The sequence below is a fragment of the Dermacentor albipictus genome, chromosome 1 (genome assembly GCF_038994185.2).
Source record: "Dermacentor albipictus isolate Rhodes 1998 colony chromosome 1, USDA_Dalb.pri_finalv2, whole genome shotgun sequence".
Taxonomy (NCBI): domain Eukaryota; kingdom Metazoa; phylum Arthropoda; class Arachnida; order Ixodida; family Ixodidae; genus Dermacentor; species Dermacentor albipictus.
The window spans coordinates 224,821,075-224,835,124 of record NC_091821.1 but is presented as its reverse complement, the minus strand read 5'-3'; the positions used below and the strand labels follow the sequence as shown (position 1 = coordinate 224,835,124).

Here is a 14,050-nt window from a genome sequence, read left to right as displayed (position 1 = left end):
GCTATTTTTTACCTGCTTCTCTCTTGGTAGCTACGTTAGCATAGGAGGAAATCGCGGCGGAGTGTTCATTTCGACCCAGCATAGTGAACGCTTCCTTTTCTTTGGGCCAACAAAGAATGTGGGCCGCACTTATTTCAAAAGAAGGCGATAACGGCGATACATGATATAAAGGCAGCGTACTTTTCACGTCGGCATCAGAAGAAGCTTCTCCAGCATCGTTGGCAGCTACCACAGTATAGTGACCTGCGTCTTCTGGCTTGACCTCATCTATAACGAGGGCCAGTGTGCCATCAGGCTTTTCCTCGGTCCTGATTCGGTCGCTCGGGCGAATGGGCCGGCCATCCTTCAGCCTGTAAAAAAAGATTGTTGTTGTCATGTTCAGGCAGAAAAATAAGGGCAGTACAAGAGTTACAATAGCATCTAGATGCAGTCGGCGTGTACGGGGGTCGAACTCATGAATTCGTGCTTAATATAAGAGGTGTTTTGATATACGAATCAGAGTTTCTGACTATATGCCCTAGAACCTTCAATGATACTTTGAGTTCAGCGCGACAGATAACGAAACGAAGAAATACATAGAGGAATTATTTTATGCAGCATTAATATGAATGAGGGTTAGCTTACGATTTCCGATAAGCTTCGCTTTCCTCGAATTCACGTTGTGCTCCTGGAAGTGGCTAGTGTAAGGGTCGACCAGTTAATAGCCTCTTCATGCCCCTATTCCCCCTCCCCCTCACCCCCCTCATTCACACACACAAAAAAGTTTTTTTTTTTACGCTACATTGTTCGTAAGAGCAGATTCCAGCCAATCGTGATATTTCCCGTACTACCAGCCAAGGCGACATGCCAATGAAAAGAGCAGTTACGGACGAAAATCTTCGTGAATTCGGTCTCCTGTTCTTTATGATTATTAGTTTTTACAGTTTTAGAGCACAGCCCGTATTCACACATAAAAATGTTCATATGCTAGAACTGTTCGTAAAAGCAGTGTCAGTCAATTGTTAGGTGGAACATATTATTAGCTAAGGTGGCCGGACCATGGAATATGGACCACGAAAATATTTTGGAATTCGGCTCCATATCCTTGATAGCTTGACCTGTATTAGTTGTCGCGGCGATAACAAAGCTGCCAGCACGGGAGGTGCCATCGCGACGTGTGGCGCCCAGCATGAATTGCGCCACCCACACCTAAACTGGACTTGGCGACATAATGTTTTGTACACGAACCGTAAAATCGCATCGGCGCATTTAAATGGGCCTCTTTGTGCATATCTTCGTGCTGAAATGACACGAGCTCACGCAGTTCACTTTTCTCAAAATGTTCTGTCGACTTGCAGCACTTTTCCCGTGACTCCGCTGGTACCTTGCGCATAATAACGACGCATCCTCGTTCGATCGAGTGTTTAAGTGTTTTGGCGACAAAGACAAATGATTAGACAATCTGTACTTGCATGATATCGCTATATCAAAGCAAAACTAACCATTTTACGCTTGTAGGGTTGCTGTCTGGTTCAAGCTTAGCCTCGAGCCTCGCCGGTTTGCCTTCGGCCAGGGTCGTCGGCTGCAGCTCCTTTTCGAATGCAGGCTTTCGCTGCTTGCGATACTTGTCGGGCTGAGCTGCATAAGCGAGGTGGAATAGAATCGCATAGTTGAGAACCAAGACTGATCGGTTGGAAAGCGTGAAAACGCTTACTTTTTATGTCTGCCTCCGATTCTGCTTCACCCGCCTCGTTGGCTGCGACAACGGCGTAATTTCCGGCGTCTTCAGGCTGCACATCATCTATCAGTAGTGCCAGCGTGCCATCAGGTTTTTCTTCCATATTAATCCTGTCGCTCGGTCGAAGCTTACGGCCGTCTTTCAGCCTGAAAAAATAAGATGTAATAACGTGCTGCTGAGCGGATGCTTATGGTACTGCGCTGCACATTCACAGCTCTGCGAATATGTTTTGCGCATCAGAATGGAGAAAGATACGACCAAACGCTCCCATTGTTTACCAACCTCGGAGAGCCATGGTAGAGCTATACCAACAAAGCATGGCGATAGATACGGTCTGGAGCACGGTAACATCGACGCGAACTGGACTGGCGCGAGAGCTGACGTACGCTGTTACCAAGCTTAAGTATAGTGGTTTTAGTTACGCGGCGATGAAGTCGTGATGTTGAAAAAAAAAAAAACAGAAGGAGAAAGATGCCTAATCTGGTCTAGCGTTCTGGCACGATTATATCGGGTGATACGGGACTCTTAAAATTTCTCATAAATTGATTATTTATCAAATTAAGTCATGTATAATCAGTGTGTACACGCCATATCAGATGGGGAGCTATCGCGGTTTTCGTGACGTCGCGTAACAGGCAGTTGAAGTGGGGGGTGGTCCGAAAAAGGTTTTGACCGATCGCGGAGCGCTGATTGCAGAATTGGAATAGAAAAGCTGGTACATATTGACGCTCTTGTGCGCCCTGTAGTATCCGCCAATTTCTATTCTACGGCTTTCTTTCTTTTCGTATAACGTATCACCCCAAGCACTCTTGTCTGCCGCAGGTTAGGCGCCATTCTGATTTCATTAATAAAGGGAAAATCAGAAATCCACCCGTTCATAGCAATCGTTACAAAGGAAACTCATACGGGTTCCTCGAAAGAAAAGCCTCGCAGTTGAAGAAAAATTTGTCCTGGTCCGGGACTCGAACCCGGGACCACCACCTTTCCGGGGCAGCCGCTTTACCATCTGAGCTAACCAGGTGGCTAGCAGGTGGATAACTCGAAGTAAAGGCAAGAGTTTGACGTTCAACTGCGAGGCTTTTTTTTCGAGGAACCCGTATGGGTTTCCTTTGTAGCAATTGCTATGAACGGGTGGATGTCTGATCTTTCCTCCATTAATTACTTCTCTCCATCTTGCGGGCTTCCGCAGAACTATTATGTCAAATTCTGATTTCAGCGTGCGTTGCCGCAAGGTCTGCGGGTATACGCTCCCGTGCTTAAGGTCCCTAGAAGGTTTCCTAGATAAAACAAGTTTTCAAGGTAGCGCCAGTCCTTTCCTGCTTTTTTCCGCCTTGAACCTCCTCCCCGTGAGTGTATGGAAGCGCCCCAAGAAAGCTCAAAACTAATAAAGGCGCGCAGAAAAATAGGAATATTTGTTATCTGTTTTCACATAGGTTATAATTACTTCTTTCATAAAAATAATTATTTCTCACACAGAGTGGGTATTCGTTTAGTTTCTAGTACAACATATATAAAGAAGCATAATCTGTGCAGTCCAATTGCCAACACTGTGGAGGTTGTATTTTACCACTAGCAATGATGTCTCCCAAGCTCCCTCGCGTGCGCCCGTTTCGATCAAAATTCACACGTGTGACTTGCTCACCACTACGACCGCAGGAAATAATTGGTGAAATCAGCCATCGCTTAGTCTCATCTCATGCTGTGTATAAGACATGAGGTATGTTTTGGCGTTGTTATTGAGATTAGCTCTTTATTTTGGCGCTATTAGGACCACACCGACGATACCGAGGTGTCAAAGTTTGATTTTAACTTAAAGATGGCGCTACAGCTTTAGCGTTGATGATGCGGAACGCTTTCAAAGCCTAATTGCTCAATGTATCATTATTTCGCTACTCAGCTCTTGTACGGTAGGCGATGACGGTCACGAACAAACGCTAACTAGACGCCAAGAAGACGACGCGGCATGGGTGAGCATATTCAGAGGGGCGTTCACCTCTGCTGTCGGTTAAGCAAACATCAGGGAGCTTCTGACAAAAAATGTATTGCAAGTTAAACGACGCCCAAGCATTCAAGTAAACGCGGCCGATAGTTGCAGGGACCCGCCGTGGTTGCTCAGTGGCTATGGTGTTGGGCTGCTGAGCACGAGGTCGCGGGATCGAATCCCGGCTACGGCGGCCGCATTTCGATGGGGGCAAAATGCGAAAACACCCGTGTGCTTAGATTTAGGTGCACGTTAAAGAACCCCAGGTGGTCAAAATTTCCGGAGTCCTCCACTACGGCGTGCCTCATAATCAGAAAGTGGTTTTGGCACGTAAAACCCCAAATATTATTATTATTATTATAGTTGCAGGGCCGAAATATTTGCTGCTGTGATGTATCACCGGCGCCGGCGTCCGACTGAGTGTTCGTACGAATGACCTGGCTAAACAGCCATTTAGGGGCTCCGACCCGGGCCGCGTTTCGCTCTAAAAAAAACTTTCCTTAAGTGAACTATACTCTGTCTCATAAGCGGCGTTTAGCATAGCCAAGACTGTGAGGTATGGGAATGCAGGTGCTTGCGCAAGGTGAATAAAATTAGCAATGTATGCTCGTACAGAACATTTGCGCAGTGTTGCGCAATGACGGACGCTGCGGACCTTTATAGGACGCTACAGGCGTCGGCCATAGGGGACAAAACGCGGACCACCACATTTTGATGTGTTCACCTTCCTCAGTGACCGAGGCGCCGGTAGCTTCCACAGAGCTGCACAGAGTTTCTGATACAGTATTGTACAGCGTCGTGTGCCTTTTTATGCAGTTGCCATGGCACGCGTCCTATGTCTTGACTACGACCGGAACATCGACGCGAGCGCACTAGTTTTGAACCAATCTGCAAGATAATAAATGTCACCTCTAGCCATTCGAAAAATCACGCGAACGCAATGTACCAATCACAGACGCGAATGAAGGAGAATGGAGAGAGTAAGCGCGAGAGTGAGGATAACGGCGCGAAGAACAATGAGTGTCACTGAGAAACTTCTTTTATCTAGGGACCTTACCCGTGCCCTACTTTCACTGCTCCATCCTATCAGCAATCCTACCCTACTTCATCTGAATCTCAGCACTGCCGAGATTCAAAGCCGAGGCGCGTCTTGTTGCCTAGCGTGACCTATCACTTACAAAAGCTGCTGTTTTTCCTTCAAAGTGGTCAGGGCGGCTAGCGATGGCTTACTTATTACGCGCTGCTTGCTGAGGAGAAATTCCACTCGACCCAGTGATTTCCACTAGATGGCGAAAACGCGAGCTGCTTTACTCCACTCCTGGGTTCCGTACAACTGTGTTGAGGGCTCTATACTTTAAAGAAGCGTGGCATAGCGATTTGCATGACTGCAGTGGCAGGTAACCTGGCGTAAATACGTAAATAAAAACAGAATTAGGCGTAGCAGGCTCAAGTTGAACCTTGGCGCATTTACGTTTAGGAAGGAATATTTCAGGCTTTGCGAGCGGAATAGTTGGCGCGGATCCGCGGCTCTGTGTGACGTATACAGGAAAAACAGACGACGCGAGGGAAGAGGAAACGCTTAACTATTTTCCTTTCTTTTTTCCTTCGTCTGTGTTCTTTGTCTACGCTGCGCACGTAAATGAACGATGCAGGCTTTGTAGAGTCCTAAGGTATGCATCATTAGGCGTGAATTCAATTGCCCAAAATTTCACAGTCAAGTTCAGTTTGTGCTATGTTTCGCCAGTGAAATATAAGTGACATTAATTCAGTCGTTTTGTTATGAAATTTATTGCACACCGAGAGAGAGAGAGAGAGAGAGAGAAAGGCAAAGGAAAGACAGGGAGGTTAACCAGAGATTATCTCCGGTTGGCTACCCTGTTCTGGGGGAAGGGAAAGGGGATGCAATAGGTGAGAAAGAAAGAAGGATAAAAAAAAGGAAAAAGAAAAAAAAACCTAAGCACACACACGCACACCGAACACGTCATAAATAAACATGACATGATCTTCGCGCGTTAGTAATCTCTCCACTGGGTAAACTGAACCCGCAACAGCCTCTGCTATAGATAATGGAAGCTAGCGATGGTACCAACAGGCGCCGTATACGTTCTTTGATGTAATCATCATCGTTGTACTAAGGCTTTCTAACACAGAAAGTAATTCACGTGCTGGTTAACACATCTAGGTGTGACTGCAATGACAGGATGCTCCAAGGTTGTAGGCTTACCATTTTATGCTTGTTGGGTTGCTGTCAGGCTCCAGTTTGGCTTCAAGCCTAGCAGGCTTTCCTTCCGTGAGTGTCGCTGGTGCAAGCTCCTTTTCGAAAGCTGGTTTTCGTTGCTTGCGGTATTTTTCTGGCTCAGTTGCTAAAAACAAGGTACACCGTCGTGACTTGAAATGCGCGTATACATATTACAAAGCATGTAGGGAACGATTATGAATGTTAAGCGAGGAAAGCGCAAATTATTGCAGAAACAATTCATTCCGTCGAGCCGTGCTGCTGTTCCAGATCTTGCGTTTAGTCAGTTACCAAAGATTACACTTGTACAGCATGCCTGTGCTTTTGTGTCACGAATTTGCGGATTCTTTTTGCGGATTTAATTTTTGGCATATTTCGGTCACTACCTGCGAAAGATGAGTGGCAAGGAACGTGTGCGGTAATCTGAGTGATTCTCAACGCTTTTCATATGAACACTTTCGTGTATAAGGTTGCCGTCATTCATAAGGTGACACAACCCACACAACAGAAGAGAGAGTATCCGTGTTTTGATACAATCACGGCGCACCAATGCAAAAGTTTCTTGTAATTGAGGACGCTGCCATCAGAAAAAAAAAAGAAAAAAAGGAAAAGGCCCCTAGAGTTAAACTCACTCTTGACATCAGCCTCCGATTCCGCTTTTCCCGCGTCGTTTTCTGCGACCACAGAATAGGTTCCGGCGTCTTCCGGTCGCACATCATCTATCACAAGGGATAACGTGCCGTCAGGTTTCTCTTCTGGCTTCACCCGGCTGCTTGGGCGGATGGGCCTGCCGTCTTTCAACCTGCCGTGAGGAACGAAAATGCGCACTGTTAAATCGACTCCTTGTGCAGTGTTAAAATGGGGCGTTGGCAACCGATAGCCCCAACCACAGAGCGCACGCAGTCATGTGAACATTGTACCGGAATTTGCTGGAAAACACACACACACACACACACACACACACACACACACACACACACACACACACACACACACACGCACACGCACACGCACACGCACACGCACACGCACACGCACACGCACACACACACACACACACACACACGCACGCACGCACGCACGTACGCACACGCACGACAGCATGGAGTGTCACAGCTGCGTGCTACATAACTTGAACTGCGTTGTGAGCGAATGTCAGTCATAAAAAGGCGTGCTCAATGACCAACTCTTTAACACTCTTCACAGTAGCGTAGGTGCGGGATTGAAAAGTTTTTGGTAAAAAAAAAAAATGGAAGCTTGGCCGTGTAGAGCAGGTATATTCTGTGGCTCATTATAAAGAACGCGTACTTCTTCTGGTGGATGGTAGTCAGATCGCAATTTCAGTTTGTTCTTCCTGGAGGTGACAGTGTCATCTATGTTTCGAAGTATCAGAAGACCAATAACCAAATGCTAATTTCAATAGTATCTTTTAGTAGTTTTCGCCTATATTTATTAGTGTTTTTCCTTGTTACCATATATGCCTAGAGCCGTGTTAATCAATTCCCTATAGAGTGTGTACGCCTGTCTCCATTTTTAAAGAATTGATAATTGCCTTTCATGCGTCGATATTTTCTTTTTCTGTAATTTGTTGTTCCCATTGCATCAGGTTGCGAAATATGCTCTAGAATTCGCTGTAGTAGGAAATGTGTTTTAATCAGCGGGGGGGTATTCACAAAGCTTCTCGTTCGAAAACGTTCTTTTACAATGGCTGGGCACCTCCGCTAATAATATGTCCAGCGTCAGGATTGACTGAAATTTGCACTTACGAACAATTCTAGTGTAGAAGCTTTTTTGAGAATAAAAGAGCCCAGATAATCTTGTTATTATGGGTGCATTATTCAAATATTGTAGAGGGGCCGTTTGTAGACCTTTTTTATGCTTACAAACAGGCTTCCCAGAAGGCTTCCGGTTAAACCCTCTGGAACAACACAAATTACAATTGCGTATAAATTTACAGAACCCTCCAGCTGGCATCAGTTCTGCTGTAAAGTTGGAATGTTTGACAAGTGAATTTTATTGTTCAGTGCAACAAACAAAGCTCATAAATGAGATCCACGCATGGCGCACTTTCTTTATGTCTGAACACATGAAGATTGTGTGCCTACAGTTAACGATGCGACAAAATACTTCCATTTTCTTGGCTAACTTGACTGTCAGAAATGCATGACCGGAAGTTTTCTGGCGTCATGAATACACTGCTGCCACAGCGTGGACAAAAGGGGTCTATAAACACCGCCAACGATTTTAGCATCGCCAGTGTGAATAAAACGGTAAAGCGTTACTTACCACTTAACACTTGTAGGGTTGCTGCCCGGAGCAAGCTTTGCCTCTAGCCTGGCAGGTTTTCCCTCCGTCAAAGTTGTGGGTTTGAGCTCTTTTTCAAAGACAGGTTTCTGCTGCTTGGCGCCGGGCTTTTCTGGCTTTGCTACTCGAAGAAATTTTACGATAGCGTTTCAGGTAAATGCATATTAGTGCGGCAGTACGTAGACATAATAACAGCACGTTACATAAGAAGAAATTGAAAAGAAGCTTGAGTCACATTCGGTAAGCACACTCGCGCGAGGACATGGAGGAAGGAAAAAGGTAGGAGGGAGCGTACCGCGACGCGATTGAAGCCAACCTAGTGGCCCAACACGTGATCGCACGTCAAAGTGCGCGGTTGTTTTTAGCGCTCCCGATCTGCAGGCAGAGCCACGGCAGGGCTGCCGAACAAAGGCGCATTGAATAAAAACTGTTGGCATAGTTATTAGGAACCAAACGTCTCAGCAAATCTCGATTCTTGCTCTGTATTCTCGACGCAAGAGGTCACTTGTTGGGCCACCACTGTGGCTTTGCGGAGCGTTTGCTTGCCAACGCTGGCTGCGTGACGCAATGCTTCCCCCTACATTTTTTCTTCTTTCATGCGCGAGAAGGATCGCTGCACTTACTTGTTACGTCTGCTTCTGAAGCAGTCTCCCCGTCGGGGTTCTTAGCGACCACGGAATATCGGCCAGCGTCTTCGGGCTTCACGTCATCGATGTGAAGACGGATGGTTCCGTCGGGCTTCTCCTCAGGCCTCACCCTGTCACTCGGCCTTACGGGCCTGCCATCCTTGAGCCTGTCAATAATGCAAGGGACAGACAGCGATATCGTCAAGCCGAATTAGAAGCGTGCTTTACAGATGCACGGAAAAAAGAAAGAGGCTCGCAGGAACATGGAGAAAATGTGATGAAGTCGACATTTTACGAAAAAATAAAATAAAAAATAAACAAAAGAAACAGGAATATACTACAGCTGGGTCAGCAAATTATGGCTGATATCTGGTTTCGCTGTTTTTAGATAGATAGATAGATAGATAGATAGATAGATAGATAGATAGATAGATAGAGAGAGAGAGAGAGAGAGAGAGAGAGAAAGGGGGGAGGGACTAAACCTGCCCGAAAACAGCGTCGTTAACGAACGACATACCCAGACAATCTTTGTTTTCACACAGCTTACCATTGGATATCTAGTGGCGTGTCTCCAGGAGCCAATTTTGCTTCCAGCTTTCCTGGCTTTCCTTCGATCAGCTCGGTAGGCTCAAGGCCTTTCTCGAAGACTGGCTTTTGGTCCTTCGCTGCCTTCTTAGGCACGGCTGAGTAAAAATTAAATAAAATGTTTTTGTTATTGTCTGAATGCACTCCTCGTTGCCTTGTATGTGTAGCAAGAGCAAGCTCGAAAATCTTAACACCGAAAACGTGTAGCGACAGTTAGCGGGTGCAGGCGTTGCTGTAAAAAGCATGGAATACTTAAAACAAAATTAATCAGTGCTGCTACTAGTAATTAATTGTTTTATTAGGAAACCGTAAAGGAAAGAAGAAGGCCCCAGGCATCGTAACTGTCTCACTTTTTGGTGAGCACCAAAAGTGTCCTGCGGCCATGAGGACGATAAAAATGATATGAAGAACAGAAAGGAGGGATGTTGTTATTTAAAAACTGCATACCAATGGGAAGGTAAATTACATCAGAGTCGGCTATCCGAATGCGCAGTTGAGAAACACGCCTCACACATATCACGAATACACGGACAAACTAAGTCTAAAAAAATATTTGTAAACAATAGAAAAACAGATTAAACCAAGAAAAGCGACCCATTTGCACCCGTGTCAAGTAAGAGTTCATGCACACTGCAGAATAAAAACTCTATAATACTGATAAAACGAATGGCATTTTCCAACTAGCCCAGGCATCAAACTGCCAATTCTCATAGAGTTCATAAAAATTTGCAATTCGAATCATATTATTCAGACTGCGGTCTACCAGTAAATCTCCTTAGGCTGTCAAGTCACATCTCTCTTTAGCAGGGCATGAGTATGAACCAATTACTTTAGTTATGGAAAATTAACGTCTCTCCAAGTGGCTTAAGTTATCTGGAGAATGGACTCGCTGTCGGTCATGCTGTGGACAATCTATGAGCCAGTGCTCCATAAATGCGTCTTGAGCAGTGGCACAGCCAAGAAATTTATTTGTGGGGGGAGAGGGGAGGTGCACGTGCACGTTGTTCCCCTCTCCCTGGCTACGCCCCTGGCATCGGGTGTCACGGTAGGGGCAGTTGGAGGTAGTCTTCCTTTTTATTCTGTGCAAAATAAGTGGGGTGTGTAGGCAACGTCCAGTAGCAAACAGTGCAGATGGGTATGTATTGTACGGTCAGTTTTAATGTTCACAGAAAACCGTGCAGGGGGGTCGATTCTATACAGCAATGAAACCTTTGTATTCTCGTTAAGCCACATATCTTCAGACAGAATCCTACGCAGCTTACGTAGAACGCTTTTGGCGTCAGATTGAACGAATTCCAGATGGGCCATTGCATTCAAGGAGTGAGCATCAGCCGCCACTTGGTCGGCTACCTCATTTAGAGTTACGCCAGTATGACTTGGCATTCACTGAAAGTAAACTTTATGGACCGAATATGAAGTAATGATCGCATATGGTAGCGAGCATACGATAGCGGAACCGACATAGAAACGATATTGAACCAATGACTTCGGTGCTGCTTTTGAGTCCGAATATATGACCCAGCTATTGCTTACATTGTTTCAATTTATCTTGTTACCTGGAGAACTCTAAATAGTTCTGACGAGGTAGATCACGTCTTGGGCGTCAAACACTTTTGCTTTCATTATGCATTGGGATGTAAAAGGAAGACGTGGAGCTGCTCCTCTGTTGTATATCCATGAGTAAATACGAACGTATTGTTGTCTTGCAATTGACTAATGTGCAGGAACGTCAGAAACTTAGCTTCTAGTGGATGCGTTTTTGACTTTTTATCAATGCGTGGGATTCTGAGATTGAAATGCAAAGAGAGGAAATATAAGACCGGGAGAGGTGATTGACTTTGCTAGGAAGTATTAAGCGGTTGATGAGAGCGCAATGCGTCGCATATTCATCCAGATATTTGCAGAAGAACAGTCTCCAATGAATGTCAATCAGGTTGTGTTGTTAACCTGATGAAATGTCTGAACACGTAGAGCTTGAAGAACTTATTCCCTGGCTTCAGTTGTAACAAGGCTGCTCAATGTTGAGCAAGGCAATACACGACAATTTCTGAGACTCCCAACAATCAGGTTAGTTAGAATTTGGCCAGAGGACTAAGAAAAGCTATGCATTACAGGCAATGAGTGTGAACGACAGCAGCATCAAGTTTATGCAGTAAGTCTGATGTGATGCCCCATTTAGTCGTTGTGATGGACCGTAATACTTTGAGGTTCGATTGACACGCTCCTCAAGATAGGTTATATGCGCACTTCAAGAGGGGTTACTGTCTAAGACTATTGCCCAAAAATGGTGGATCAGTACAACGGGTAAAGTTTGTCTGTCTGACTTTAATTCTTAGGTTTGCCAGGCGCTTTCTTGTGAAGGGCAATACAAGTGACTTATCCTCTGAGAAATTCATGCCACTTTCAGTCAAAAAGCGCCCCATTTCATCATTATTTGTTCTGGCGGGTTAACCGTAAAGTGTTGACATTACAAGTACTCACCGTGACTAAAAAAAGACCTACTGGAGACGCGCATCACAAAAACGAAAGATGTGTGTGTCTTGCTTTGCTCGCAGATATTCTTGCAATTGGGCTGTCCTCACCACCACAAGTTTAGCGCTTAGTCGCTATGAATATGGCAGAACGAGGCCGCGTGTAAAAAAACAATGTTAAGAGATTGTGCAAAAAAAAGACGCCTAGCTGCAGCAGCATCTGAGGCATTTTCTTGAGGTTGACTACGAAATTGACGCTTCAGATACCAGCCATGATTAAGCGAATGCTGCGATGTTGAAACTGAACATTACCCCATGATGAGCAAGACGCGGTTGCGATGACTAGTAGGTCTGTTAACAAGCCAGACGTCGCAGAACATATCCTGTATTTTGTTTGCGATTATACAGGATGCGCCACATTTTTTTCGAGAATGAAAGGTAGATAATTTTCATTTTATACCATAAAAGTAAACTCTGTATTTAGGTGCTAGATGTATGTGCATCAACTCATACTGATAGCTTTCAAGCAAGCAAATTGACCAATGAGATTCATTACTTTCAACGTCCGCTTCCGATGGCGTCTTGCCGGCGTCGTTTGAAGCGACAACAGCGTAATGACCCGCGTCTTGTGGCTTGACATTGTCGATAGTGAGCGCCAAGGTGCCATCCGGTTTCTGTTCCGCTCGTACGCGGTCGTCTAATTTGACTGGTTTTCCATCCTTAAGCCTGAAAATAATGTATAAAAGATAAATAATGTGGTAAGACGTTTACAATAAAAATTTGATTGACAAGAATACGTTTTTTTGTTAAGCCTAGTCGTAACTAATGCGTTGCGCAATTTTTTAACCACTTCTTTAGAGTTATGCACTTACCACTCAACCTTCAAGGGTGTAGCGTCCGGTGCCACTTTGGCCTCGAGTCGAGCCGGTTTGCCTTCAGGCAACGTGGCAGGCTGCAGTTCCTTTTCAAAGCGTGGTTTCTTAGGCTCCGCGCTCTTGGGTTGTGCTATGGACGGGAAATAACGACGTTCACATAAGCACCACAGCTTGTACATCTCAGTCACGATATCACCAGAGTTATCAATGTACCTACGCGCAGTAGGAATCCACAATATCTACCTTTCAATTTTTCGACGGAGAGAGAGAAAGATTGTGAAGAGGAAGAGGCGCTTTTTTATGCAACCCTTTACGAAGCACGCTTCAGCGCAACGCTCCATCATGAGCTTTAAGAAAGTTCAAACGCAGCCGCATGGCAGATAGTTTTGTTCCGTACCAATGACGACGCGTGCCGCTGCGGCCGAAATTCAAAACAAGGATAGATAGCGGTGCTGGTCTGCTGGCTACTGGCACCCAAAAACGTATTGCACCTAAATCTTCCTAGTGGACAGTCGAGAATGAAGCGTCCCAAGCTCCACTTTCATGTCTCAGCATCAGCAGTACTGGTTCGTACATTGGGCTGCAGCATAGTAGTAAAACCAATTATTCACCTTAATATACTACGTTCCGACGTCGGGAGCTTTATATAAGCAAAAGGTTGCCATTGATTGCCATCTGATAGGCTCGCACGTGGCTTCACCATAATCATCAGCCTAGTTATGTCCACTGCAGGGCGAAGGCCTCTCCCTGTGATATCCAATGACTCTGTCCTGCGCCAACTGATTCCAAATGGCACCCATAAATTTCCTAATTTTGTCGCACCCCACCTGGTCTTCTGCCGTACTCTACTGCACTTCCCTTCTCTTGGTACCCATTATGTCACCCTAATGGTCCAACGGTTATCTACTCTGCGCATTACATTACCTGCCCAGCGCCATTTTTTTTCTCTTAATGCCTATTAGAATATCGTCTATACACGTTTGCTCTCTGATCCAAACCGCTCTCTTTCTGTCTCTTAACATTATGTATAGCATTCTTCGTTCCCTCACTCTTTGCGTGGTCCTCAACTTGGTCTAAAGCTTTGTCAATCTCCAAGTCTCTGCCCAACAAATCAGTACCGCTAAAATACGCTGATTGTACACCTTCCTTTTCAATGATAATGGTAAGCTTCCAGTCAGGAGCTGACCATGTCTGCCGTATGCGATCCGGCCCATTTTTATTCTTCTGTGAATTTCCTTCTCGTGATCAAGGTTCC

The 14,050-nt window shown here is 45.4% G+C and overlaps 1 protein-coding gene across 6 annotated transcripts in view; it reads right to left on the bottom strand.

Annotated features, from left to right (window-relative positions):
• Obsc (Obscurin) overlaps positions 1–14,050 on the bottom strand; it is a 203,647-nt gene that overhangs the window by 52,421 nt on the left and 137,176 nt on the right. For all 6 annotated transcript variants that reach the window (XM_065444448.1, XM_065444451.1, XM_065444453.2 and 3 more), the window contains 10 exons: positions 12,793–12,925; positions 12,477–12,646; positions 9,412–9,547; positions 8,862–9,031; positions 8,221–8,359; positions 6,567–6,736; positions 5,923–6,061; positions 1,694–1,863; positions 1,482–1,617; positions 181–350 (listed from right to left, as the gene is read on the bottom strand). In XM_065444448.1, the coding sequence (XP_065300520.1) occupies positions 181–350; positions 1,482–1,617; positions 1,694–1,863; positions 5,923–6,061; positions 6,567–6,736; positions 8,221–8,359; positions 8,862–9,031; positions 9,412–9,547; positions 12,477–12,646; positions 12,793–12,925 (1,533 nt within the window). The remainder of the gene's footprint in view (positions 1–180; positions 351–1,481; positions 1,618–1,693; positions 1,864–5,922; positions 6,062–6,566; positions 6,737–8,220; positions 8,360–8,861; positions 9,032–9,411; positions 9,548–12,476; positions 12,647–12,792; positions 12,926–14,050) is intronic.